This window comes from Aethalodelphis obliquidens, unplaced genomic scaffold (assembly GCF_003676395.1).
Source record: "Aethalodelphis obliquidens isolate GAN/ISIS:26980383/991018 unplaced genomic scaffold, ASM367639v1 scaffold10, whole genome shotgun sequence".
Taxonomy (NCBI): domain Eukaryota; kingdom Metazoa; phylum Chordata; class Mammalia; order Artiodactyla; family Delphinidae; genus Aethalodelphis; species Aethalodelphis obliquidens.
The window spans coordinates 45,763,192-45,790,691 of NW_020837954.1; the positions used below are offsets into that span (position 1 = coordinate 45,763,192).

General features: G+C 37.2%; 1 protein-coding gene across 2 annotated transcripts in view; it reads left to right on the forward strand.

Moving 5' to 3' along the window:
- Positions 1-27,500, forward strand: part of PSEN1 (presenilin 1) — a 78,649-nt gene that overhangs the window by 22,727 nt on the left and 28,422 nt on the right. For both annotated transcript variants that reach the window (XM_027111700.1, XM_027111701.1), the window contains exons 4-7: positions 9,927-10,180; positions 12,516-12,657; positions 21,023-21,090; positions 25,654-25,874. In XM_027111700.1, the coding sequence (XP_026967501.1) occupies positions 9,927-10,180; positions 12,516-12,657; positions 21,023-21,090; positions 25,654-25,874 (685 nt within the window). The remainder of the gene's footprint in view (positions 1-9,926; positions 10,181-12,515; positions 12,658-21,022; positions 21,091-25,653; positions 25,875-27,500) is intronic.

Here is a 27,500-nt window from a genome sequence, read left to right on the forward strand (position 1 = left end):
TTTTTTTTTTGGCTGCACTGGGTCCTAGCTGCAGCATGCAGGATCCTTAGTTGTGATGTGTGGACTTTTAGTTGCAGCATGTGGACTTCTTCTTAGTTGTGGCATGTGGACTCCTAGTTGTGGCATGAGGACTCCTAGTTGCAGCATGAGGACTTCTTAGTTGCGGCATGCAGACTCTTAGTTTCAGCATGCATGCAGGATCCAGTTCCTCAACCGGGGATCAAACCCAGGCTCCCCTGCACTGGGAGCAAGGAGTCCTACCCACTGGAACACCAGGGAAGTCCCTAGAAAAACACTTTTTATAAAACAGCTTTATTGAAGTATAATTGTCACACAGTGAACTGCATGTATTTAAAGTATACACTTTGATCAGTTTTGACATACATTTGTACCCTGGAAACCACCACCACAGTCACAATAATGAACATAACCATTGCACCTAAAAGTTTCCTCATGCTCTCTTGTAATCTCTCCCTCCTGTCCCCCCACAACTGCTGTCTATTCCCAGGGAACCACTGATCAGATTTTTGTCACTGTATTCTAGTATTCATTTTGTAGAATTTTATATAAATGAAATCATACAGTACATACTCTTTTGAGAGGCTTTTTCATTGAGTATAACTCCTTCTAGTCAAGATTCATCAGTCTTATAGCATGTGGCAGTAGTTCCTTTTTATTGCTGTGTTGTATTCCATTATATAGATGTACCACAGGTTTTTTTGTTTGTTTTGTTTTTTTTATCCCTTCACTTGTTCATGGGTATTTGCATTGTTTCTGGTTTTGGGTTATTACAAATAAGGCTGTTGTGGATGTTTGTGTACAGATCTTTGAATAGACATAATTCTTTCATTTATTTTGAGTAAATACCTAAGAGTAGAACATGACCCAGCGTAGAAGGTTTATATGTAGTTTTTTAAGATACTGTCAAACAGTTTTCCAAATTGGTTGTATAATTTTGCACCAGCAGCATATGAGAGTTCCAGTTCCTCCACATCCTCATCAGCCCTTGGTACAGTCAGTCTTTTCAGTTTCTCAGACATTCTAGTGGGTGGGTACTAATATCATTGTGGTTTTAGTTTGCATTTCTCTGAATAATTATGTTAAGTATCTCTTCCTGTGCTTGTCATCCTAATATCTTTGGTGAAGTATCTGTTCAAATCTCTTACTCAATTTTTAAATTGGGTTGTTTGTTTTCTTTTTCTTTCTTGTTTTTTTGGAGGGGGTTGTTTTATTGAGTTTTGAGAGTTCTTTATATATTCCAGATACAAGTCCTCTATGATATATATGATTTGCAAACATTTTCTCCCAGTCTATGGCTTGTCTTTTTATTTTCTTAACAGTGTTTTTTAAAGCGCAGAGATAGATCAGTTCAAATATTGATAAAGTCCCTTTTATCTACTTTTCCTTTTGTGGATCTTCTTTTTCTTTATGTCATACCTGAGAAATCTTGCTTAACTCAAGTTCTCAAAAGTTTTTTCTTACATTACTTTCTTCTGGAAACTGTAGTTCTAGGTTTTACATTTAGGTCTGTATTGTAAGTATAATTTTTTGTATATGGTGTGAGGTATGGATCACAGTTCAATTTTCTCCATTTGGATATCCAGTTGTTTCAGCGTCATTTGTTGAAAAAGACTATCCTTTCTCCACTGAATTGCCTTTGCACCTTTGGGAAAAATCAGCTGTGCATATGTGTCAGGCTGTTTCTGGGCTCTCTGTTTTGTTATTTGTGCCAATATTACATTTTTTGATAACCATAACTGTATAAGAAGTCTTGTGGCATTAGTTCTCCAACTTTCATTGTTTTGGATATCCTAGGTCCTTTTTTTACATATTAACTTAATAAACATTTCTACAGAAAAGCCAATTGAGGTTGCATTGAACCTTCAGATCACTCGGTAGAGGGGTGAGGGGGTGGCGTTGGTAGAATTGACACGTTAACAATATTGAGTCTTTCAATCCATGAATACACAGTATAGCTCTACGTTTATCAAAAATTTAGGTCTTTAAAAAATTTATTTTAATTGTGATAAATGACATGACATAAGTTTTAAACTTTAGCATCTTAACCATTTTTAAGTGTACAGTTCAGTAGTGTTAACTATATGCACATTCTGGCACAGTAGATTTCTAGAACTTTTTCAACTTGCAAAACTGATACTCTGCACCTATTGAACAACTCCCTATTTCCCCATCCCCACAGCCCCTAGCAACCACAGTTATACTTTTATTTGAGTTGGACTACTTTAGATACTTCATATAAGTGGAATCATGCAGTATTTGTCTTTTTGTGATTTGCTTATTTCACAGTATAATGTCCTCAAGATTCATCCATGTTTCAGCAAGTGACACGATTTCCTTCTCTTTTCTTTTTTTTTCTTTTTTTTTTTTTTTTTTTGCGGTACGCGGGCCTCTCACTGTTGTGGACTCTCCCGTTGTGGAGCACAGGCTCCGGACGCGCAGGCTCAGCAGCCATGGCTCACGGGCCCAGCCGCTCCGCGGCATGTGGGATCTTCCCGGACCAGGGCACGAACCCGTGTCCCCTGCATCGGCAGGCGGACTCTCAACCACTGCGCCACCAGGGAAGCCCGATTTCTTTCTCTTTTAAGCCCGATTTCTTTCTCTTTCCATTGTACATATGTATCACATTTCCTTTATCTATTGATAGACATTTGAGTTTCTTCTGTCTCCTGGCTCTTGTGAATAATGCTGCAGTGATCATGGGTGCACAAATATCTCTTTGAGATACTACTTTTAATTCTTTTGGATATGTAACTAGAAGCAGGGTTGCTGAATCATATGACAATTCTGTTTTTAATTTTTTTGAGGAACCTGCGTACTGTTTCCTATAGCGGCTGTACCATTTTACATTCCCACCAACAGGGCTTCAATTTCTCTGCACCCTTGCTAATACTTGTTATTTTCTGTTTTTTTGGTAGTAGCCATCCTAATGCATATAAGATATCTCATTTTAGTTTTCATTTGAATTTCTCTGATGAATAGTGATATTGAGCATCTTTTCTTATGCTTGTTGGCCGTTTGTATATATTCTTTGGAGAAATGTCTATTCAAGTCTTTTGCCATTTTAAAATCAGATTATTTGTTTCTTTGTTGTTAAATTTTAGGAGTTCTTTATATGTTCTGGATATTAACCTATTATCAGGTATGTAATTTGCAAACATTTTCTTCCATTCTGTGGTTGCCTTTTTACTGTTTGTTTCTTTGATGCACAGAAATTTTAAAGTTTGATGTAGTCCTATTTGTCTATTTTTTCTTTTGATCTTTAATTTCTCTTAGCAATATTTTATAGTTTTCAGTGTACACATATATTTGGGGTTCCTCAAGACCATGCTCAGGTTCAGTGATCAGGTAGTAGAAGGACCCACAGATCTCAGAAAAGCCGTTATACTCACTGTTACAATTTATTACAGTGAAAAGGCAAAGATTAAAGTTAGCTACAGAAAAAGGCACAAAGGGCAAGGATCCAGGAGACACCAGGCCCAAGCTTCCAGTTGTCCTCTCCCAATGGAGTCATGCGAACAGTGTTTAATTCTCCCAGGAACAGTGTGAGACAACATGCACGGAGTATTGCTCACCAGGGAAGCATACTTGAGCCTTGGTGTCCAGGAGTTTTATTGGGGGTTGGTCATGTAGACATGTCTGAACATAGTTCTGTAGCCCCTCCTAAGGTCAAGCAGATACCATGTAGCCCAAAATTCCCACCATGGATCACATTGTTAATAATGTGACCCAAGGCCTCATGTAAACAGAAACACTCTTAACAGGCAGCCTATTCCAAGGGCTTAGAGGTTATCTCCTAGGAAGCAGACCAGATCTTTCTTTGGTGTGTGCAGGGTTTGGACACCCCTGACCTGCTGAGTTAATCCTTTACAGTACCAAAGCCCTGTCACATCTTTTCATCCTTCAGGTCTCAGCTCAAATGTCACTTCCTCAGAAAGATATTCTCTGGTCACATTACTTGAAAGTAGTCCCATTCTATGTATTTATCACATCACCCAATTATAGTACTGTTCCAATCTGTAATTATCTTGTTTATTATCTGTTTTCCCCTGCTTGAAATCATTTCATGAGGGCAGTCTTGTTGACTGCTATATCCTTGTACATTCACTTTTTTAAATTAATAAGTTTTAATTAAAACAAAGTACCATAAGCCAAATAGAAAGATGACAAAGGATATGAATACTTAGTTCATTAAAAAAAATACTCAGGGCTTCCCTGGTGGCGCAGTGGTTGAGAGTCCACCTGCCGATGCAGGGGACACGGGTTCGTGCCCCGTTCCGGGAGGATCCCACATGTTGTGGAGCGGCTGGGCCCGTGAGCCATGGCCGCTGAGCCTGTGCTCTGCAGCGGGAGAAGCCACAACAGTGAGAGGCCCGCATACCGCAAAAAAAAAAAAAACAAAAAAAAAAACTCATCTTTTCTAATAATAAGAGATGTAAAAGTTAAAATTACACTGAGATCCCATATTTTAATACCTATCAAACTGGTATAAATTCAGGCCTCTCATAGCTTACTGTGTTGACAAGGGCTTGTTGAAACAGGCACTCTCCTGCATTACTTAGACTTTAAACTGGTACAACCCATAAAGAGGGCTATTTGGCAGTATAAATCAGGATTTCAAATGTGTGTATACTTTGACCGCGTACTTTTACTTTTACTTCAGGGAATTTATCCTGCAAATATGCCCCCATACACGTGAAGTAACTTACAGGGGGCATTCATTGCAGCAGTGTTTGGAACGGCAAAAAGTTGGAAACAAGTTTAATGTCCATCATTAGAGGATTGGCCTATTAAATTATGATATATTCATATACTAACTATACAGCTGGCTAAAAAAAAATTTTTTTTAGAGAATAAGGATATTCTTTACTGATGTGTAAAAAACTCTCTAAGATACATAGTTCAAAAAAGAAAGCAAAGTACAGGACAGTGCATTTATTGTGCTACCATTTGTGTGGACAAGGGGAATGAGAATATATATTTGTATTTGCTTGTATATGCATAAGGAAACTTTAAAAAGATTTGCCGAGAACAGTGACAGTGGTAACCTGGGGGATTAGGAAACTAAGTAGATAGTTAAGTGGGAGGTTTCTTACTGTATACTTCCTGGCTTTAGAACCGTATGTATGTTTTACCTGTTCAAATAAATAAATTATACTTTAAAAGACAATAATATGGTTAGTTTTTAAAACAGTATCTGAAGTATTACTATAAAGATGAAGGGGTGTGTGTGTGTATGTGAGAGAGAGAGAGAGAGAAACAGTGCTCTAGTATCCCCGTATCAGCTCCAGGGGCAGGACAGGGTGGGACTCGCTAATGTTCGTCATAAACCGGAACATCCAGTAGAGTACCATAAACAGGCATTTTATGATTGCCGCTTTCATGCTAGGCTCACCCAGTTACAGCTCACGTAGCCTGGTAGGACAGCTGTGGTGCCATAGCAAGAACTCAGGTTTTGAAGCAAGAGACTTGGATTTGATTCCTGCCTCTGCTGTTTTCTGGCTGTGAGATTTTGGACCAGTTGCTTTAGTGTTCATCTGCCAAAACCTCCCAATATATGAAAAGAATAAATAAGATGACGTGAGAGTGCTTTGTAAATTATATAAGTACTTTATATCAATTATATAATACTAAATTATATAAATGCTTTGTAAATACTCTATAAAGGGAGCTGATATTACTTGCATTTTAGTTTGTATTGAACATTAATCAGCTCATCAAGTTGGTCGTAATTGTATTGCTGAATATTAGTCACAAACATAACATTCTTAGCGTATGACGTAGTCACCTCCTTCTAAGAAAATAGAAGTATGAATTCCCTCAACCCTCCTGCTCCTCAGCTATCAATCACACTATACCCGTGTTTTCCAGATCCCACCTTCCTCATAACCATTTCCTTCCTACTGAACTTTAGTGACTTGTGTTCGGCAAAAATTATCTTTCTTGGTGAGTGGTATACATATTTCTATCTTTTGTGCTTTGCAGTAGTTTCCTTTCCGCTCCTCATAGGGCTTGAGTCTTCATAAATGTTTTCTCCATTAGGTCAGACGGAGGCAGAGGGCACCAGTGCCTTTGTAAGGCCAACTTTTCTCTCTCCTTCTCTTCTCCGCCATTTATCCCTTACCCTGTTTCATTAATTATCGTCTGTCTTGTATCATCACCCTTTTACTCTAATCCTAATTCTATACTTTGACCTGACAAGTATGCTTAAGTCTCTAAAATAACTTTTTCAAATTTGAATCCCTTCTGTTGTCACTTTTTTTGTTTTTGTTTTGCTTCAAGGAATGATTGCCTCTAATTTCTCAGTTTCCATTCAATCCCCAGTCCATTATGATTTATGAATAACCTGCTGCTTCTCTCGTTGGTCGTCATCCCACTCTGTATTTTTCCTTCCACAACTGTTGTAGTACATTAATGACCAATATGTCCATCTATACTTTCTCCCTGAGATTTCATCCACTTGCATAGCAATGGAAACTAATGACTTCCCCCAACTCTCTTCTGAGCTTGAAATTCTTATTAACTGCCTTTGGACTTTCCTGCCTGGTTGTAGGTGCTTCAGATTCACCTATCTCCCTAACTAAAATCTCTCTCCTCTCCTCTAGCCTGCTCATCTTCTTGTGTTCCCTATATCTATCAATGCCATCACCACCTTCCTAGTCCCTTATGCCTAAACCTCCAGAGTCATCCTTGACTCCTTCCTGACCATTCACATGTAATTTGCCACAAAGCCCTGTCAATTCCACTTCTGAAATATTCTTCTCATACCTGTCCTATTTTCCATCGTCACTCAGTCAAGTTTCTTGAAAATGAAACATAATCTGATGTGTCACTTCCTCAACCTTAACAATTTTTATGACTTTCTGTTTCCTACAGGACAAAGGTTGAAGTCCCTGGCATGGCAAACAAGGTTCTTTACAACCTGTTCCTAACCTTCCTTTCCTGCCATCAGCCCTGACCACCCTGTCCTCCAGCCCCCTCAGGAGTACTCACTGATTTTCTACATAGGCCTGTGCCACTCTACATGTTGTCTCTGCCAGGAGCCCATTCACTTTCTGCTCAAGAATTATATCTTTTATGTTGTGTTTCTTTTTTATTTTATTTTATTCTTAATTTTTTATTGACATATAGTTGATTTACAATGTTGTGTTAGTTTCAGGTGTATAGCAAAGTGATTGTTATACATATATATATATTTTTTCTTTTTCAGATTATTTTCCATTGTGGTTTGTTACAGGGTATTGAATATAGTTCCCTGTGCTATACAGTAGGACTTTGTTGTTTATCTGTTTTATTTATAGTAGTTTGTATCTACTAATCCCAAACTCCTAATTTATCTCTCCTCTACCCCCTTTCTCCTTTGGTAACCATAAGTTTGTTTTCTATGTCTGTGGGTTTGTTTCTGTTTTGTAAATATGTTCATTTGTATCATATTTTAGATTCTGCATATAAGTGAGATCATATGATACTTGTCTTTCTCTTTCTGATTTACTTCACTTTGTATGATAATCTCTAGGTCCATCCATGTTGCTGCAAATGGCATTATTTCATTCTTTTTTATGGCTGAGTAATATTCCATTGTGTGTGTGTGTGTGTGTGTGTGTGTGTGTGTGTGTGTGTGTTGCATGTATGTATATGCCACATCTTCTTTATCCATTCATTTGTTGATGGACATTTAGGTTGCATCCGTATCTTGGTTAGTAAACAGTGCTGCTGTGAACATTGGGGTGCATGTATCTTTTCAAATTAGAGTTTTGTCTGGATATATGCCCAGGAGTGGGATTGCTGGATCATATGGCAACTCTATTTTTAGTTTTTCAAGGAACCTCCAGACTGTTTTCCATAGTGGCTGTACCAATTTACATTCCCACCATATGTTGCCTTTCTTGATCATACAAAATTAATCAGTCCTGTAGCACTTTGTTCACATCTCTAGTATAACATTTCTCCTATGTTAAAACTATCTCATGAGCTACTTAAGGACAGCACCTAGATCTTTTTAATTTCAGTATTGCCACAGCAGAATACCTGGAATATAGAATTCCGATTACTTGTGGAATGAATAAATTGAAAGTCAAAGGAAAGAGAAAGCCCACATTGAGTGTGCAGAGCTTGCATGTTGTCTTGTGAATGGCAAATTGAGAGGGCGTTAAAAACTTGATTTCTGCAGTCTGTTACACCTAGGTTCAAACCATTTCTGTAACACTTACTAGCCTTGCCTGTAAAGTTGTGATGATGAGGTGGCTGTGAGAATTAAATGTAAAACTCACCTCAGGGCTCCCCTGGTGGCCTGGTGGTTGAGACTCTGCACTCTCACAGCCAAGGGCACGGGTTCAGTCCCTGGTTGGGGAACTAAGATCCTGCAAGCCGTGCAGTGCAGCCAAAAAAAAAAAAAAAAAGGACATATCACAATCCGTAGTACCTTGTAATAATTTTAAGCTATTATTAAGCATGTTATGTATTTTTATTGAATAATAGTATTCCTCTGTAGTGATACTTGGTTAAACTCTAGTCAAAAATGAGGTACAAGAGTGGCATGTTCTCACATGAGCTTCCTCAGAGAACCCTGTCTTAACCGAGCTGATTTTATCTTATCAGCAACAGTGACTATCAGTCTACTTCCATCTCCTGTTTTATTTACTTCTCTGTTATTTTTCTCCTTTTGTCTTATTATTTTTATTTTGCTGTTATTGTTAGTGCTCTTGGGATTCATCCTACCCTTTACAAAAAGTGAGTTTTAGATACAGTAATACCAAAAAGGAAACTGAACTTGAAGAACAGGAAAGGATAAACCCAGGATAAGGATTTATAAGTAACAAAGTGGTGGTTAGGTTAAGAGGAAAGTAGAATCTAAGGAAGTTCTACTTCCATTCCTTTATTCATCACATATTTATTGTTCTCTTCCTCTATACAGGGCAAGATGGGAATGGGGTGGGGACAGGGTGGGAGGGCATCAGAATTAAGTCGTAGTTTCTCTCTGTAAAGGTTTTTTTTTAATTGAATATTTTTTGAGATAACTGTAGATGGTAAGAAATAATACCGAGAGATCCCTCATAAATCACTTCAAGGATTTTTAAGTCTTATTAATAATGAAGGTGAGGGACTTCCCTGGTGGTGCAGTGGTTAAAAATCTGCCTGCCAATGCAGGGGACATGGGTTTGAGCCCTGGTTCGGGAAGACCCCACATGCCGCGGAGCGACTAAGCAACTAAACCCATGCACCGCAGCTACTTAGCCTGCACTCCAGAGACCGCGAGTCACCGCTGCTGAGCCCGCATGCCACAACTACTGAAACCCGCGCACCTAGAGCCCGTGCTCTGCAACAAGAGATGCCACCGCCATGAGAAGCCCACACACCGCAACGAAGAGTAGCCCCCACTCACTGCAACTAGAGAAAGCTTGCGTGCAGCAACAAAGACCCAATGCAGCCAAAAGTAAATAAATAAATATATATATTTAAAAAAATAATGAAGGTGAGATAGTTCCTTGTATAACTGATATGAAACCACAGGTAGAAAGCACTTCATGATTTTGAAAAAGGTGAGCGTACTCTGCTTGCAGCTACAGCAAGTAAAGAAGGCTTCATGCAGGTGTTGTTTTTAAGTCAGACCTCAAAGGATGAGTACAATTGTATTAGGTTGAGAATGGAAGGTGAGAATGAGGTAAGCCATGAGCCAGGTGAAAGGGAGGACCTGGGTTCCTTCAGTGGACAGTGGTAAATAATCTTGGCTTTTAAACTGCATACTTCTTGTAAATTGATTCTTTCTTGCCTCAGGTTTTTGGAACTCATGTAATAAGGGGCCTGTTGATAATCTCGGGTCTAATCATTAAATTTTCTGTTTTTGATACAGAGCACCTTGATTCTACTGGGAGTCTAATTTACTGAACAAGTCTCTCTTGTGCTTTTAGAATGACAGTAGAGAGCGGCATGAGCACGGCAGCGAGAGGCGGAGGCATGGCAACTCTGAGTCGTTATCCAATGGCCGAGCCCCCGGTAACTCACAGCAGGTGGTGGAACAAGAGGAAGAGGAAGATGAGGAGCTGACGTTGAAATATGGCGCCAAACATGTGATCATGCTCTTTGTCCCCGTGACTCTCTGTATGGTGGTGGTCGTGGCCACCATCAAATCAGTCAGCTTTTATACCCGGAAGGATGGGCAGCTGTACGTATGAGTATTGTGTATCATTATGCTCAAGGCCAGCGTACTGTCCTTCATAGCGTGTCATCACCACCTTGAAGGCCTCTGCACTGAAGGGACATGAAGGCTAGGGAGTCCATCCTCTCTGATGGCCAAAAGCAGATGATGCTTTGAGTAGAGAAAATGAAAGCTGCAGAATTATATTTTTCATGTGGTGTCCCTAGATAGGGTTGAACTTATTTGGAATTGAGCAGTTGAGTAGTGAATTTACCACCTCAGGGCCACGGGGCCCATTGTTCTTCTCCCTGGAATGTTCTTTTCCTTTTCTAACTTTGGTGGATTAATTCCTATCATCCTTCTCATCTTGGCTTAAATGTTGAATCCTAAAAGATAACTTCCCTGATCCTCCTAACAGAATTAGGTCCTTCCTGGTATCCTTTCTCATAGCAACCTGTTCTTTTTTCACTTGTTACGATATGCAAGTATTTATTTATTTTCATTATTTAATGCTTGGTTTCTTTCTGTACTATGAGGCCTGTGAGGAAACTATTTCCAGGGTGAGGTATGTAATAAATGCTCAGCAAAAAAAAAAAGTTGTTCAATGAAAGGATGAAGAAGCAGTGCAGGCTGGCACTAAGTGTTTGTGGAACTGTCATGTAGATTTCTCTGGTGCCGTTGGTGTCGACCCTTTGTCTCCAAGAAAAATGCTTTGATTCAGATGTCACCTAGTTCTGTCTCTAGGACTTTTGTGGGGCTCAAAAAGTTTTAAATGAATTTTGAAATTGGCGAGTGTCTGGAAAACTCTGTGGGGTTCTGAAAGCCAAGCTTTTAACCTTTTGGGAGAAAGGGTAAGACAGTGAGTGAAGGACAGGGATTGGAAACAACCAAAAGAGGTTGGGGAATATTATCTCTGTAAGTTAGAGTTAGGTTTGGCTGCATATTAAAGAACAGGGGTTAGCAAGCTATGCCCCACAGGCCAGATCTGCCTGCCACCTCCTTTTGTAAATGAAGTTTTATTGGAACGCTGCCATGTCCATTCGTTTATATATTGTCTATGGCTGCTTTCATACTACAGTGGCAGAGTTGAGTGGTTGCAACAGAGACCATATGACACACAAAGCTTAAAATATTTACTCTCTAGTTTTTTACAGAAAGTTTGCTGAGCCCATTATAGAAAATCAAAACAGGGAATTCCCTGTGGTTAGGGAACTGCCGGGGCCCGGCTTCGATCCCTGGTTGGGGAACTAAGATCCTGCAAGCCGTGTGGTGCGGCCAAAAGAAAGAAAATCAAAACGTCTGGTTTGAATGATGCACATATTTTCTCTGTCTCCCACAGAGTAGTGCAGAGGTAGTAGTTCAGATTGTGTAGTGGCTTCTCTTCATCAAGGACTGAAGCTCCTTTGTCCCTTCTTTTTTGGCTTCTACCCTCTAGGTTATTTCGGGGTCCAATATCGGTGCTGGAGCCCCAGCCTTCATTCAGACAGCAGGAAGGAGTGGGGGAGAAAAGGACATGAGACGTGACTCTCAGCAGAACTAACTCCTCCCTTAGAAGTTCCACACAACACATCTGCCTATAACTCATTGGCCATTACTTATTCTCATGGCCACACATAACTGTAGGGGATGCAGAAATAAAGTCTTCTACTGGGAACATTGGTACCTGGGATAAAAGTGTTTTTATGTGAATGAGAAGCAAGGGCAAGCTGGATATGTGACATTATCTCCAGACAGCTTCAGTTGCAGTCACCGTACAGATGAAGGATAATTATCAGCCATTTTACCTTCCTCTGACAACCACTTGTAGCCTAGGTAGTTTATGGCAGAATCTGGTACTTTTTTTTTTTTTTTTTAATGTTTTCGGAGTATAGTTGCTTTACAATGTTGTGTTGGTTTCTGCTGTACAGCAAAGTGAATCAGCTATACATATACATATATCCCCTCTTTTTCGGATTTCCTTCCCATTTAGGTCACCACAGAGCACTGAGTATAGAGTTCTCTGTGCTGTGTAGTAGGTTCTCATTGGTTATCAGAATCTGGTACTTTAACAAATCACTAATAAGCTGTGGAGAAAGAACATTTGATGAGGTAATTATTTCGGTATAAATCATCCACTAGATGGAGCCAGTGTCTGGCTCACATAGGTCCACCTCCATATTTTACCTATCTCCTTTTATTTTGAAGGACTTATTTTAGCATATAGCTATTTTTATTAGGTTAAAAACTCTTGGTTAGATTGATGAGATGGAAAAAAGTGACTTATATTAGTTGAATCAAGGAAACAAAACTGGTGTTGGAGAGCATGTAGTTTGGAATCTCCATTAACACTTACCTGGGGCTTTTGTGTTTTATTTTATTTTAGAATCTATACGCCATTCACAGAAGACACCGAGACTGTGGGGCAGAGAGCCCTGCACTCAATTCTGAATGCTGCTATCATGATCAGCGTCATTGTCATCATGACTATTCTCCTGGTGGTTCTATATAAATACAGGTGCTATAAGGTGAGCGTGAGACACAGAGCTTTGCTTTCCACCATCTTCTTTTCATGGTTGGGTTTTGTTGTCACCTTACTTGGTCTAGTAAAGAAAAAGGTCTTATATTCTAGAACTAAGTTAATTTTTAGTTTCCCCCCTCATTTGTGGAACATTTAAAAAATACAAAAAGGCATAAATGAAAAACAAATGTTTTCATATAATATCACACTCTAAATGGTTTTAACGTTTTGATTTGCTGTATACTTCGGACATTCCAGAAGGATATATCCTGAACCTTTGTTAATTCCCTCATTGACAGATAGCACTGTAGCATATAATTGTCTCCATAAAATAACTTATAACTACAAAAATTCACATTCTCAACTTGAGTACAGAACAGCAAAGCCACCTTCAGCTGCTGTTGTTAAACTCATTGATGACTGGCCGAATTCCTGGTTCTAAATTCGTAGGTGTCCATTCCCTCTCTCTCTTCTGCAGGAACACAGATTCTTTACTTGGGAAACAAAGGCAGGGGAGGTTGTGCAGGAGAGACACAGGCCCAGCCCGCCCAGCCTCTGGTCCCCTACCTCACTCTCTACCTAAGTGACTTGCTTGTGAATTTCAGCTACCTGGCACGTGTTTCAGATTCATGCCTCAGAAAAAGGACAGATTATTACAGGTCATGAACCTTTAGGCTCATTCTCAAATAAAAGAAATATTAACTTTTCAAATATTGAATTCTACTCTCTTTTTAGTATTTACTTCTGTGTATTCTTTAACATGGTTAAAATCAAAAGCATAATCAGTATGTGTCCTTTTTTAACTTTTACTTTGGCATAAGCATTTTTCCATATTATAAATTCTTAGCAAATATGTCTAATGGTTACATAATATTTGACTCAATGAGTGTATTGTAATTCACTTTCCCTAATTTGGACATTTAAGTTGTTTCCAGATTTTCACTCTTCAAAAAAGCAATGAATGTCTTTATGCATAGAACTTTTCCGTTTTTCAAATTATTTCCTTAGGGTAAAATCCTAGACACAGAATTTCTGGAGCAAATTATCTGCATATTTTTAACTGTCTTGCTATGCAGAATTTTGTTTTCAAGATGATAGTATCAATTTGTACTTAACACTGGTAGTGAAAGAGGCTGTCTTACCCCACCTTCACCAGCGTTTAATTTTTTAAAAAAAAATATGTGCTAACCCTCATAAGCAAAGCAAAAATGTCTTAATTTGCATTTAGTTGATTATTAATAAGATGGAATACTTTTTCAGTGTTCACAAACTCTAAAATTATACAGAGTTTAACCTTGTTTGTTGAGTGGGTGGAAGTATTAACCTAGGTGATGACCATTTGCAGTCTGACATCAGAATCTAGAGATTGAAGACAAAAGATGTGTGTGATGGCGACAGGTAGTCATCAACACTCAGAGAGCCAAAGAGCAAATGATGTAAACCCATGTTGAGAAGCATACTCCTCTCCCTGCTTAAATATGCTCATGTCTCAATTACTTTATCTTTTTTTTTCCACTATATATATTTGTTTACATATAAGTGTTTACCTGCCAGTTCCATTTCTCTGCTTTATTGGACTTTCTTTGTGACTTGTATCTGGATTATATGCTACTTTTGTTCCTCACATGTTATTGGGAGTCACCTGGGGTTTTGCATTCTTCTTTGGTGTTAGGAGACCTCTTTCTGCTTTGCTAGCAGGAACTTAGAGGGCTTCTCCTGGAGCTCATAGTCTTGCTAATGTCCACTTGGGTTGTGTTGAGTTCAGGTGGAGGAGGGTAGTACTGGAGGGAAAGAGTGGTTGGTAAACTCATCGCTGGCTTCCTGGTACTTCTGACTCCCCAGCCTACTGGCAGCTGCACGCATTCGATCCAGGTTTTGTAGTTGTATTCGGTAAGTAGAACTAGAACTTATCCTGATGTATTTTTGGTCAGTTTTGTGCATATTTTAGTTAATGCTTCATATTAGACAATCTAAAAGGTTTATACTTAGCTGGATTTCCACGTTCACCCATTCATTTTTGTGTTGTTTTCTTTTGCTTTTTAATATTCAAGTCTTAGCAAACACAGCCAATTCTATAGAAACAAGTTGTTGATTTTGACTCCTAGTATAAAAATAAAAGGAGCTTTTGAGTCAGAAATTCAGAAACTTGCCAGGACCTGCTTGGAAATAAGCCCTGAGGATTTGTGTGTCATTGGTTGATTGTGCAATGTCTTTGAGAAGCACAAGAAGCTAAAAGACCAAACAAACCTCAAAAAGGAAGAAATGGAAAAGGCAGTTAATTATTATATATCATTTGTTATAGATGAAACTGTATAGCTTACTAAAGTCACATGATTTCTGGCCTAGATAGTTCAGTGTTTAGAGGAGATCCTTGCTGTTCTGTACTGAAGCAGGGGCTCTTTTCTTTCAGAGCCTTTAGCACAGGAAAGCTGAACTAGGGATTGTAGCAATATGAGAAAGGCCTGTTTTACCACCTGATGTTCTAGAAAAAGGGAAGGTGTTATTTAGTCATCATCAGAAGAGGCTTTGAATTTAGGTAATAATTCAGAAAATCATAACATTAGTGATTAACCTAAATAAGAAGACAATTTACAACCATTATTACAGGCAGAGTGCTAATATTTTTACCATATGAAGAGCAGTTACAAATAATTAAAATTATGAACATCCTAATAAGAAATTTAAAAAATCCAAGCAGAGAAATTATGAAGGAAATATAGATGGCCAGGAGAGGGAGAGGAAGAGAGAGGGAGAGAGAGGTGTATGTGTGTTTTCTCACTAGCAAAAAATATATATATTAAAATAACAAATTAACATATTTAACTTATTGACTTGGTGAAGGTTAATCAGGCCTTTTTTGTGGAGTCACTAAGCCAGTATGTATCAATAGTCAGTAATGAGAAAATGTTTGTACACTTTGGTTCTGTATTTTGCTTTCATGATTTATCCCAAAGAGTTAAAAATACTGGAAAATATTTGCATACTAGATATTACTCCTAGCATAAAATATAATTGGAAAAAGAAGGAAAACCCCACAAATTCCATGCATAAGGGAAAAGTTAAATTGTGGGTTCATGCATGTAAGTAGACTATTATTTAGTTATTTAAAAATCATATTTTAAAAAAATATTTGGTGGGATGAGAATTTGTCTTTAATAAAAAATTAATTTAAAAAGCAGAATGTAAAATTTTCTATTACCTGATTCTAATCTTTTTAAAAGGTCTTTGCATATGCAGACAGAAAACATTTCTGAAAGGAAATGTTAATGTGAACTTTGGTTCTCATTGGTCAGTGGGAATTGTTTTTTCTTTTAGTGTTTCTATATTTTCTATATGTTATAAGCATATGTTACTTTGTATTCAGAAAAATGCTGTTTTTTTTAAATAAAAAACATTCCCATGTTCCCTTGCCCTTTCCCCCATAAAACAAGGTAAAAAGCATTTCTTAAGAAAGTGGAGGATTTCTTGTACATAATATTTAGTCTAACCCTTAATTTGGAGCTCAGTATGGAATACCAGTGTACATCTCCCACTCTTTAAAGTTTTTCTGTTTTGTAATATTTTATATACTTTTTAGTTTTACAACTTGGATTATTTCTAAAGCTAAGACTTGTGATGGGCTGGGATGCAGGTGGGAAGATTCATTTCTGCTTATTATTTTTTTTTTTGCAGATGAACTAGAGTAAGGACTCCCTTTAGAATATTTTGCTAAAGTTGAAGTACTTAGAGGGAAATGTACAGGTGTCTTCAGTTTACTTTGATATGTATTAAAATGGGCTAATGGGTGGAGAGATGGATAGATGTGTTGCAAAGCAAGTACAGCAAAATGTGAATGGTAGAATTTTGGTGGTATCTGGGCAGTGGTTCACTGTGTGTTTGAAAAGTTTTAGAATAAAATGTTAGGGGAGGGGCTTCCCTGGTGGCGCAGTGGTTAAGAATCCGCCTGCCAATGCAGGGGACACCGGTTCGAGCCCTGGTCCGGGAAGATCCCACATGCCGCAGAGCAACTAAGCCCGTGCACCACAACTACTGGGCCTGTGCTCTAGAGCCCACAAGCCACAACTACTGAAGCCCGTGTGCCACAACTACTGAAGCCTGCGTGCCTAGAACCTGTACTCTGCAACAAGAGAAGCCACCACAGTGAGAAGCCTGCGCCCCGCAACAAAGAGTAGACCCCGCTCACTGCAACTAGAGAAAGCCCGCATGCAGCAGTGAAGACCCAATGCAGCCAAAAATTAAATAAATGAATAAATAAATAAAATTTTAAAAAAGTGTTAGGGGAGGTTTTTATGGAGGAACACCAGATATTAAATTTGTTGTATTCGGATAGTCAATTTAGAATATTTAAATGTCAAAGGAATACCAGCTTTAGTGATGTAAAGCCACTCTTTTGACCTTTTCCCAAATTGTAACATTTTATAAAATTGTTTTAAAGAAAGAGAAAATTTTTAAGAAATTTTTTCTTCAAAAGAATTAACAATCACAGGTCATCTTGAGTGATCAAAATGGAACCACAAGACAAAATTAACATAGATTCTAATGTTAACATTAGTAACAACTAGATTTTTTTTTTTTTTTTGCGTTATGTGGGCCTCTCACTGTCGTGGCCTCTCTCGTTGCGGAGCACAGGCTCCGGACATGCTGGCTCAGCGGCCATGGCTTATGGGCCTAGCCGCTCTGCGGCATGTGGGATCTTCCTGGACCAGGGCACGAACCCGTGTCCCCTGCATCGGCAGGTGGACTCTCAACCACTGCGCCACCAGGGAAGCCCACAACTAGATTTTGATAGCTTAGAGTGAGATAATTGGAACAACTGGATCTGGGAGGCGTGTGGGGGAGTTTTTTTTAAAAAAGAAGACAAAATAATATTCTTGATTTGGAGCTTTTCTTTTCTCCTTTTTCTTTAAGCTTTGATTTGGTCTTTTCTGATTAAGAGATATGTTTGGGAAAGTTGTTGATTAAGTAACTCCTGTCATTAAACAGTAAAGTTCATTGAAAGCATAAAGCATATGGGTGTATCTACCTCAAAATAATTTCACTTTTGGTTAAAACTTACCTGACAATTTATCATGCTTCTGCATTCTATTTTTTAAAACCCCAGACTCTTTGGCTTGTATAGTATTTTCCCCAATATACTCATTACATAAAATTACCATAATTTTTTTTATCTTGTGTAATAGATTATAAAAATCAAGTTGTGGGGACTTCCCTGGTGGTCTAGTGGTTAAGACTCCACGCTTCCACTGCAGGGGGCACGGGTTCAACCCCTCGTCGGGGAACTCAGATCCCGCATGCCACATGGCGTGGCCAAAGAAATTAATTATTTAATTAATTAAAAATCAGGTTCTGTTTCTATCTCTCATATTAATAAGCTGTACATGAGTAATAATGACTAATATTTATATAGTTCTATATGAATTCTGCATAATATTAATGGACTGACATATAAGTATTAACTTATTAATGAACCAAGTTAAATAAACATAGCATAGCAATACTTATTGAAACCTCAGATTCAATAATACTTATTGAAACCTCAGAATATTCTTTTATCAAATGGTTAGTAATTTAGACGACCTGTTTTCTCTGTACAGTTAAAATATGTGTACATAGGTCACTTAACTGAATATCTGATTTTCAATTTTATTGAATTTGATTTATCAATTATTTTATCAATTTATTATCAATTATTTATCAATTAATTTATTGTTTATATAAGAAATACATCAAAATTCCTCCATTGAAAATATTGCTGCTTTAAAGTTTAAATGTTAACTGTTGACTCTGTTGATAATTTTTTTTAATCAAAGTATAGTTAATTTACAGTATTATATTGGTTTCAGGTATACAGCATAGTGATTCGTTATTTTTACAGATTATACTCCATTAAAAGTTATTACAGGGCTTCCCTGGTGGCACAGTGGTTGAGAGTCTGCCTGCCGATGCAGGGGACACGGGTTTGTGCCCCGGTCCAGGAAGATCCCACATGCGGCGGAGCGGCTGGGCTCGTGAGCCATGGCCGCTGAGCCTGCGCGTCCGGAGCTTGTGCTCTGCAACGGGAGAGGCCACAACAGTGAGAAGCCCGCATACAGAAAAAAAAAAAAAAAAGTTATTACAAGATAATGGCTATAATTCCATGTGCTATAAAATACATTCTTGTTGCTTATCTATTTTATACATAGTGGTTTGTACCTCCTAATCCCATACCCCTTATTTGTTTCTGTTTTTGTTTTTTTATTTTTATTGGAGTATAGTTGATTTACAATGTTGTGTTGGTTTCAGGAGTTCAGCAAAGTGAATCAGTTATATGTCTATATATATCCACTCTTTTTTTTTCCAGATTCTTTCCCATATGGGCCATTACAGACTATTGAGTAGAGTCCCCTGTGCTATACAGCAGGTTCTTATTAGTTATCTATCTTATATATAGTAGTGTGTATATGTCCATTCCACTCTCCCAGTTTATCCCTCCCCACCCTTATCCCCTGGTAACCATAAGTTTGTTTTCTACATCTATGAGTCTACATCTGTTTTGTAAATAAGTTCATTTGTACTCTTATTTTTAGATTCCACATATAAGCAATATCATATGATATTTGTCTTTCTGTGTCTGACTTCACTCAGTATGACAATCTCTAAGTCCATCCATGTTGCTGCAAGTGGCATTATTTTGTTCTTTTTTATGGCTGAGTAATATTCCATTGTATGTATGTACCACATCTTCTTTATCCATTCGTCTGTTGATGGACATTTAGGTTGCTTCCATGTCCTGGCTATTGTAAATAGTGCTGCAGTGAACATTGTCATACCTCTAATTTGTACCCCTCACTTCCCATTCCCCTTTGGTAACCACTAGTCTGTTTTCTATATCTGTGCATCTGTTTCTGTTTTACATGTACATTTATTTGTATTACTTTTTAGATTCCACATATAAGTGGTATCATACAGTATTTGTCTTTCTCTGTCTGACTTATTTCACTAAGCCTAATACTCTCTAGGTCCATCCACATTGCTGCAAATGGAAGAATTTTATTCTTTTATAAGGCTGAATAATATTCCTGTGTGTGTGTGTGTGTGTGTGTGTATGTGTATGTTTGTGTGTGTGTACACATCTTATTTATCCGTTCTTCTGTTGATGGACATTTGAGTTGTTTCCATATCTTGCCTGTTGTAAATAGTGCTGCTATGAACATAGGGGTGCATGTATCTTTTCAAATTAGTGCTTTTGTTTTTCTTGGATACATACCCAGGAGTGGAATTGCTGGAATATATGGTAGTTTTATTTTTAGTTTTTTGAGGAACCTCCATACTGGTTTCCACAGTGACTGCACAAATTTACATTCCCACCAACAGGGTACAAAAGTTCCCTTTTCTCCACATCCTCACCAATACTTGTTATTTGTGGTCATTTTGATGATAGCTATTCTGACAAGTATGAGGTGATAACTCGTTTTGATTTGCATTTCTCTAATAATTAACAATATGGAGCATCTTTTCATGTGCCTGTTGTCCATGTGTATGTATTCTTTGGAAAAATGTCTCTTTAGGCCTTCTGCCCATTTTTTGATTGGGTTGTTTGTTTTTTGACATTGAGTTTTTTGGTTTGTTCATATATTTTGGATATTAACCCCTTGTCAGTCATATCATTTGCAAATATTTTCTCCCATTCCGTAGGTTGTCTTTGTCTTTGTTTTGTTTTTTTTTTTTTTAACACAATAACCCTTAAAATTTTATTTATTTATTTATTTATTTATTTTGGCTGCGTTGGGTCTTCATTACTGCTTGCGGGCTTTCTCTAGTTGTGGCGAGCGGGGGCTATTCTTCATTGCTGTGCGCTGGCATCTTATTGTGGTGGCTTCTCTTGTTGCAGACCATGAGTTCAAGGTGCACGGGCTTTGGTAGTTGTAGCACGCGGGCTCAGTAGTTGTGACTCACGGGCCCTAGAACGCAGGCTCAGTAGTTGTGGTGCAGGGGCTTAGTTGCTCCACGGCATGTGGGATCTTCCCAGACCAGGGCTCGAACCTGTGTCCCCTGCATTGGTAGGCGGATTCTTAACCACTGCGCCACCAGGGAAGTCCCGTAGGTTGTCTTCAATAATTTGGTTTTTTTAATGTATTCTTTTCTTTTTAAAATTTTACCTATTTCTAAAGGAACAAAGGTCTACATGTATTTTGGTGAAATTTCTATTTATATTATGAGTAGTTCAGCACCAAAGAGTTCTGTTATAGGTATTCACTGATCCCAAAGCTGCTTGTGTTTTGCCCTTTGAAAATAATAACACATACAGAAGTAGTATACAATTTTTGAAGTAATAAATTTGGATTTTTTTTAGGGTTATGGGATCTGTTAATTATACTGAAACTCTTTTCTAGGTCATCCATGCCTGGCTTATTATTTCATCCCTATTGTTGCTGTTCTTTTTCTCATTCATTTACTTGGGGTAAGTAGTGAAATATTTGGTCTGTTTTTCAGAAATTAACTTTATTTGGGCTCTATAACTTGTCACTTAAAGAAATGTACTTTGTTGATGAATTATTCTTAAATTATAATTGTTTCCATGTATAGGCCATACTTGGTATATATACAACTAGTTAATATTATTGATAGGGATATTCTTTTGTTGATCCTTGTTTATAATAAGTAGAACTGAAAGAACTCAAGACTACAGTTAATTCTAAGTCTTTTTAGTAAAGAATTTACTGTATTCTTTACTTCTAGTAATAATCTTTGAATCAGAATGTTAAAGCATTTCAAGCATGTGTATAAACATGAATTGATTTTTAAACTTTTATATTATTTCATCAGTTAGCCTTTTGCCTCTCAAATGAAATCTTACATGAGAACTTCACATATAAAATAGAAAAAAGTGGAGCTGCTCTGTTGAAGAGAATAGAGGCTCAGAGATTTGCCCGCCTTGTCTTTCTGTCAGCCCCAGTGGCAGAATACAGGTCGTAAACCACTGTACTAGCTCTTAAATTAGGAAGAAGCAATAAAACTAAAAAATAAATTGAAGAGTTAATTCTTTGGTAGAAGCAGGGGGAATGACCATAGACAAAAGAAATAAATGTAAGAATCTCTATGAAATGGATGATTTTCTAGGAAAAACTAATTACCAAAACTGACCACTGAAGCGATAGAAAATCTAAGTAGAGCAATGAAAAAATACAGAAGGTTGTTGAAGAGGTTCTCATCCCACCTCCACCAGTAACAACAATACCAGGCCCAAATGGTTTCATAGGGAAATTCTATTAAACCTTTAAGGAGCGGATAACTCTAATGCTATTTTAACTGTTCCAGGACATAGAAAAAGAAGAAAAGCTTCCAGATTCTTTTTAAGAAGGCAGGGTAACACTGATACCAAAACCCTATGAATTATCAAGAAAAAGGAAACTGTGGACCAGTCCTATTTATTGATACCAAAAGAATAACTAAATATTCACTAACAGGATTCAGCAACAACCCTTTGAGGATATAATACATATGACCAAATGGAGTTTGTTTGCAGAATGGGAGACTGGTTTATTATTAGGAAATATCAATACAAGTCACCATGTTACTAAGTCATCATCTCGTACATGCTAACAAGAATTTGACAAAATTCGACACTTGTCCTTGGTCAAATTCCATAATAAAACAGATGATTAGTTCTCTAACATGATTAAATATATGAATCTTATTCTAACGATTGGTATCATCCTCTCAGGAAAACTTCAGAAGCACACCTGTTACTGTTAGGACAAGATGAGGATTTCCTTTATCACTATTGTTGTCAATCATTGCTCTGGAGGGACTAGTGAACACAATTAAATAAGACAAAGAAATAGAGCTACACAATTTGGAAGAGAAGGTTAAATTATTAGTAATTAGAGGTAAAATGATTGTTTACTTGGTTACTTACTTTGGTTACTCAGAATTAACCAAAAAAACAATTAGAATCACTAAGTAAATTTGGTAAGGCAACTGCATACAAAATTAATTAACATAAATCAACAGCCATCATGTAAACAACTAGTTAGAAAACATAAAAGAAAAAAGTCCCATTTATGAGAGCAGCAAGAAAGAGAAAATATCTAGGATTAAACAGTAATTGTTTAAGTTATATTATTAAGAAATTTTAGGGAGTTCCCTGGTGGTTTAAAGGTTAGGATTTGGTGCTTTCATTGCTGTCGCCCAGATTCAATCCCTGGTCAGGGAACTGAGATCCTGCAAGCCATGCAGCGTGGCCAAAATTCTAAAAATAAATAAATAAAATAAAGAAATTTTAAAATGCCTCTTCAGGGCTTAAAAAGAAGACTTAAACAAATGGAAAATTATACCAGGTTACATAGAAAGAATATCGTCATAAAGATGTCAGTTCTCTCTTAAGTTTATTTTAAATTTTAATATAAGCCCAATAAAAATACAAATAAGATTTATTTTTAATCTGGACAAGATAATTTTAAAATTTATTTGAAAAAATAAATAAGTGAAGGTACCCCCAAGAATCATAAAAAAGAAGAAAACTGAGGGATACTACTCCTACCTGATACAAAATTATAAAACTAGAGACTTCCCTGGTGGCACAGTGATTAAGAATCTGCCTGCTAATGCAGGGGACATGGGTTCGAGCCCTGGTCCGGGAAGATCCCACATGCCGTGGAGCAAGTAAGCCCATGCGCCTAGAGCCCGTGCTCTGCAACAAGAGAAGCCACCACAATGCCCATGCACTGCAACGAAGAGTAGCCCCCGCTCGCCACAACTAGAGAAAGCCCATGTGCAGCAACGAAGAGCCAACACAACCAAAAATAAATAAATAACTTAAAACAAAAAACAAAACAAAAAAAATTATAAAACTATAATAATTAAAATAGTGACACCTGCACTATAAACAGATAATCAGTAGAAAAGATTAGAAGGACTTAAAAAAATGCTCAAATATATAAAGGAATTTAATTTATGATAAAGGTAGTATAGAAACAGTAGGCTGTAAATGGATTATTTAGTAATTGGTGTTGAGATAATTGGGTAGTCATCCAGAGGAAAATTTTGAATTTCTTCTTTATATCTATACCAGGATAAATTCCAATGGATTAAAAATTTAAATATGAAAGTAAAACCGTAAAAGGACTAGAGAAAACCATGGGGGATGGGGAATTTAAGTGTGTATATATATATATATATATATATATTTAATTATGTAACTTAAAAGGTCCTTCCTTAAATCTAATGTTTTATATATAAATATATACACACATATATATATACACACACACACATTCACACAAAACCCCAAAATCAAGCCAACCAACCACACCATGAAAAAAATCAGAAGATGAATGACCAGCTGCTAAGTGTGTTTTCAACTCATTTTATAGACAAAGGCTAATTTACTTTATATATAAACCTCTACATGGCAATAAGATCAACAACAACCTAACAGAAAAAAAATGGGCGAAGGATATGAAAAACTAGTCAACAGAAAGAGAAAGACAAGTTACTTTTAAATATATGAAAATATGCACACCCTCCTTATAAAATTAATGCTAATTAAAGCTGTACATTAGGTTAACAAGGATTAAATAGTTTAATAAATGTTCTAATTTGGCAAGGTTGCAGGAAAATAAACATGCACACATTGGTGTAAAACTTTGATTAAGAGCAGTTCGGCATATCCATTAAAGTTTTATATGAATATGTCCTGAACCTAGTAATCTGTAGGGATAATCATTGCAGCATTGTTTCTGATAGCAAAAGAATGGAATCAGTCTAAGTATCCATCAGTAGAAAACTGGTTAAATAAATTATGGTACATCCATACAATAAAGCCATTGAAAAGAATGAGGTACTCTAGTATACTAATGTGGAAAGTTCTCCAGGAATATCATTAAGAGAAAAAACCCTGGTTTAGAACAATGTGTATGCTATCATATGTATCCGGTAAAGAAGTATATTTATGATATGTATGGACACTCTCTGGAAGGATGCATATGAAGTTAATAATAGTGCTTTCCTTTGGAGAGAGAGACAAGGTTTGGGGGGAAACTTTTCACAGTATATATTGGGAATTTTACATTTTAGGCATGTATTACCTAGCTAAAGATAACAATAGTTTGGAGTTTTGGGGGTTTTTTGTTTTGAGTGCTGGGCTATCTGAAATGCTTAATACAAATAGCTACATCATCCAGAAATTTCAACATTTATTTTGAAATTTCAAAATGGAAAGATCACCTTTCTGGATAGTCTCCAGAAACCAAAGTTTGCGCTTAAATAAACGAGTGCTTTCTTTCTCCTCAGTTACCCATCTTCTATACTTGTATCTCTTTATTTTAAGATGGAATTCCCCCTCCCAAAATTAAAATACTATTTTCTTCATTATAAAAATTCATTCATTCATTCATTGTGGAAAAAAAAAAAGAAAGAAAGAAAAGAAGAAAAGTTTTAAAAATTCCAGACTCCCATCATCTAAAGATAAGTCCTGCACTACTACATCGATCTCTTGCTCTCTCTTCTCACACACTATTTCATGTAAATGAGATCATATTTTTTTTTCAGGCAACAATATATCATGCCTATATCCCATGTTTGTGTGCATGTGTATAAAACATATATATATTTAATGGCTGCACTAAATTTTATGAAAATAACACCTTATGTCCTAAGCTCTAAAATTTATTTTGCATGTTTAATTTTTTCCAATTTCAGATACTTCAAACAAGCATTTCCCAAAGTATAGAATAGCATTTTAGGTGTTATATGGCCTTTTTTTTTTAGTTTTTGTACTTATTTTTACAGCTGTGGCCTGTGATACTGGTTTCCCATTTATATGACTGATACAGAGTTTTCTGTTAAAATAAGCTCAACTTGAGGAAAAAAGTGCATTAATTTAAAGAAAGATATGGTAAAAGTGTGAAGCTGGGATGTGAATATCTAATGAATATCTATGTTAGAACCATAGTTCTAAAAAATGTTTTGATGAAACTTATTGTATGCAAATCTTTTTAGATATCTGTTTAATTTTTTTCAGGGAAGTGTTTAAAACCTATAATGTCGCCATGGACTACATTACAGTTGCACTCCTGATCTGGAATTTTGGTGTGGTGGGAATGATTGCCATTCACTGGAAAGGTCCACTGAGACTCCAGCAGGCATATCTCATTATGATCAGTGCCCTCATGGCCCTGGTATTTATCAAGTACCTCCCAGAATGGACCGCGTGGCTCATCTTGGCTGTGATTTCAGTATATGGTAAAACCCAAGACTGACATTTTGTTCATCACAGAAATACCTCCTGGTGTGTTTTCCTTCCTCTTCTAGTTATCTTGACTTAGGGAAAATGACAACAGTAATGTCCCATAGCTTTTCAGTAAATAATCAGTTAACTCTACTATCTTTTTCATATAAAGATTTCACATTTTTTGAGGTTAAGTTCTTTAAAAATGTTTTATTAATCCCCCCAGTTTAACTCAGTGATGAGTTAGTGGAAGGATCCATAGACTGCTGGTCCTAAGACTTAGATTCAGATCCCATCGCTACCACTGATAGCCTTCATGGCTTTATGAAGGTGATTCGGGCCCTTCGAGCTTCAGTTTCCTCATTTGGAAAATGGGAATAATGCTTCTCAGAATATTTGTCGGAAAGCACTAGCAGAGTACTTGACACACATAAAATGCTCAACTAATTTTTAATATAAAAATTAAGTTAACTACTTTTTATAAGGCAACTTGGGTAGAATTACTCTTTTAAAGGTAAAACTTATTTGGGCAGAGCTTCATATTTATTAGCAACCCATGTGACATGGGTCCTGAAAAGTCAGAATGTACCTTAGCCATGAATAACCAAGATGTGAACTCTGCAACTCTCACTTTGCATAAAAGCCAAAAAGAGATCCGTTTTCAGAGGTCAATTTGTGGTCTCTGTATGATAACTGCAGTGTTCTTTCATCCCTATTCAAATGCTTATTAAAATGTCAGGTGACCTATAGTAGAAAACCTCATCATTCCCCCTTGATTGATGAATAAAACGTCTGTGGAAATAGAATTCGATTGGCTCTGTTCTCATATTTGAGCAGTCAGTCACAGAACTGTAAAAGTCATATACTCTTTGTGACGGACTTTTCATAGTGACCTTAGGTTGTATAGTATTTAATGGTTTGCAAAGTACTCATCTTTTCATTGCACAGCTGCGATCAAGAATGCCAGTTCTGCGCTCCATCCAGTCAGCAGCTGGTTAATACTTTGCAGTCAGAGATTTTATCAATATGTTCTTCTGTTCCATGCCTTTTTCGACAGCCACAGTTTGCTTTCTCCTTCAAAGGGACACATTATATCTTTACCTAGTGACTCAGGTACTTTAGCAGCCCTACTACTGTTGCACAAAATCTTTGCAGGCTGGATCTTAACCACATCCACCTTTGTCCAGGAGCACAGATACAACATTACACTGATGATACCATCCTCTGAATAAATTCACTGGACCTACTTGGTGAGGACATACAGATATTCACAATAGAGCTCAAAAGGGAGGTGGCATTTCCCTGTACATAGTACAAGGCTCTGCCACCCCAGTTAAATTCCTTAAAGATACTTGGTAAGCTGAGGGCTTCTGCATCTCTGGCACTGTCAAGAAATAGCAGCTGACCCTCTCTGCGCCCATGATGTTAAAACAAGCCCACTATGTTTTAGGCCCTTTGGGGATCTGGAGGCAATATACTCTTCATTTACAAATTTTACTTAAGCCTATTTATACTGTTACAAATTGGCCCACCTTGAATGGGGACCTCCTACAACATAAGGTTCTAGAATCTGTTCAAATTATAATACAGTAGTTACTTCCGTTAGCGTCCCTTCTCCCGCTTTAGAGGCTTTAGCAACG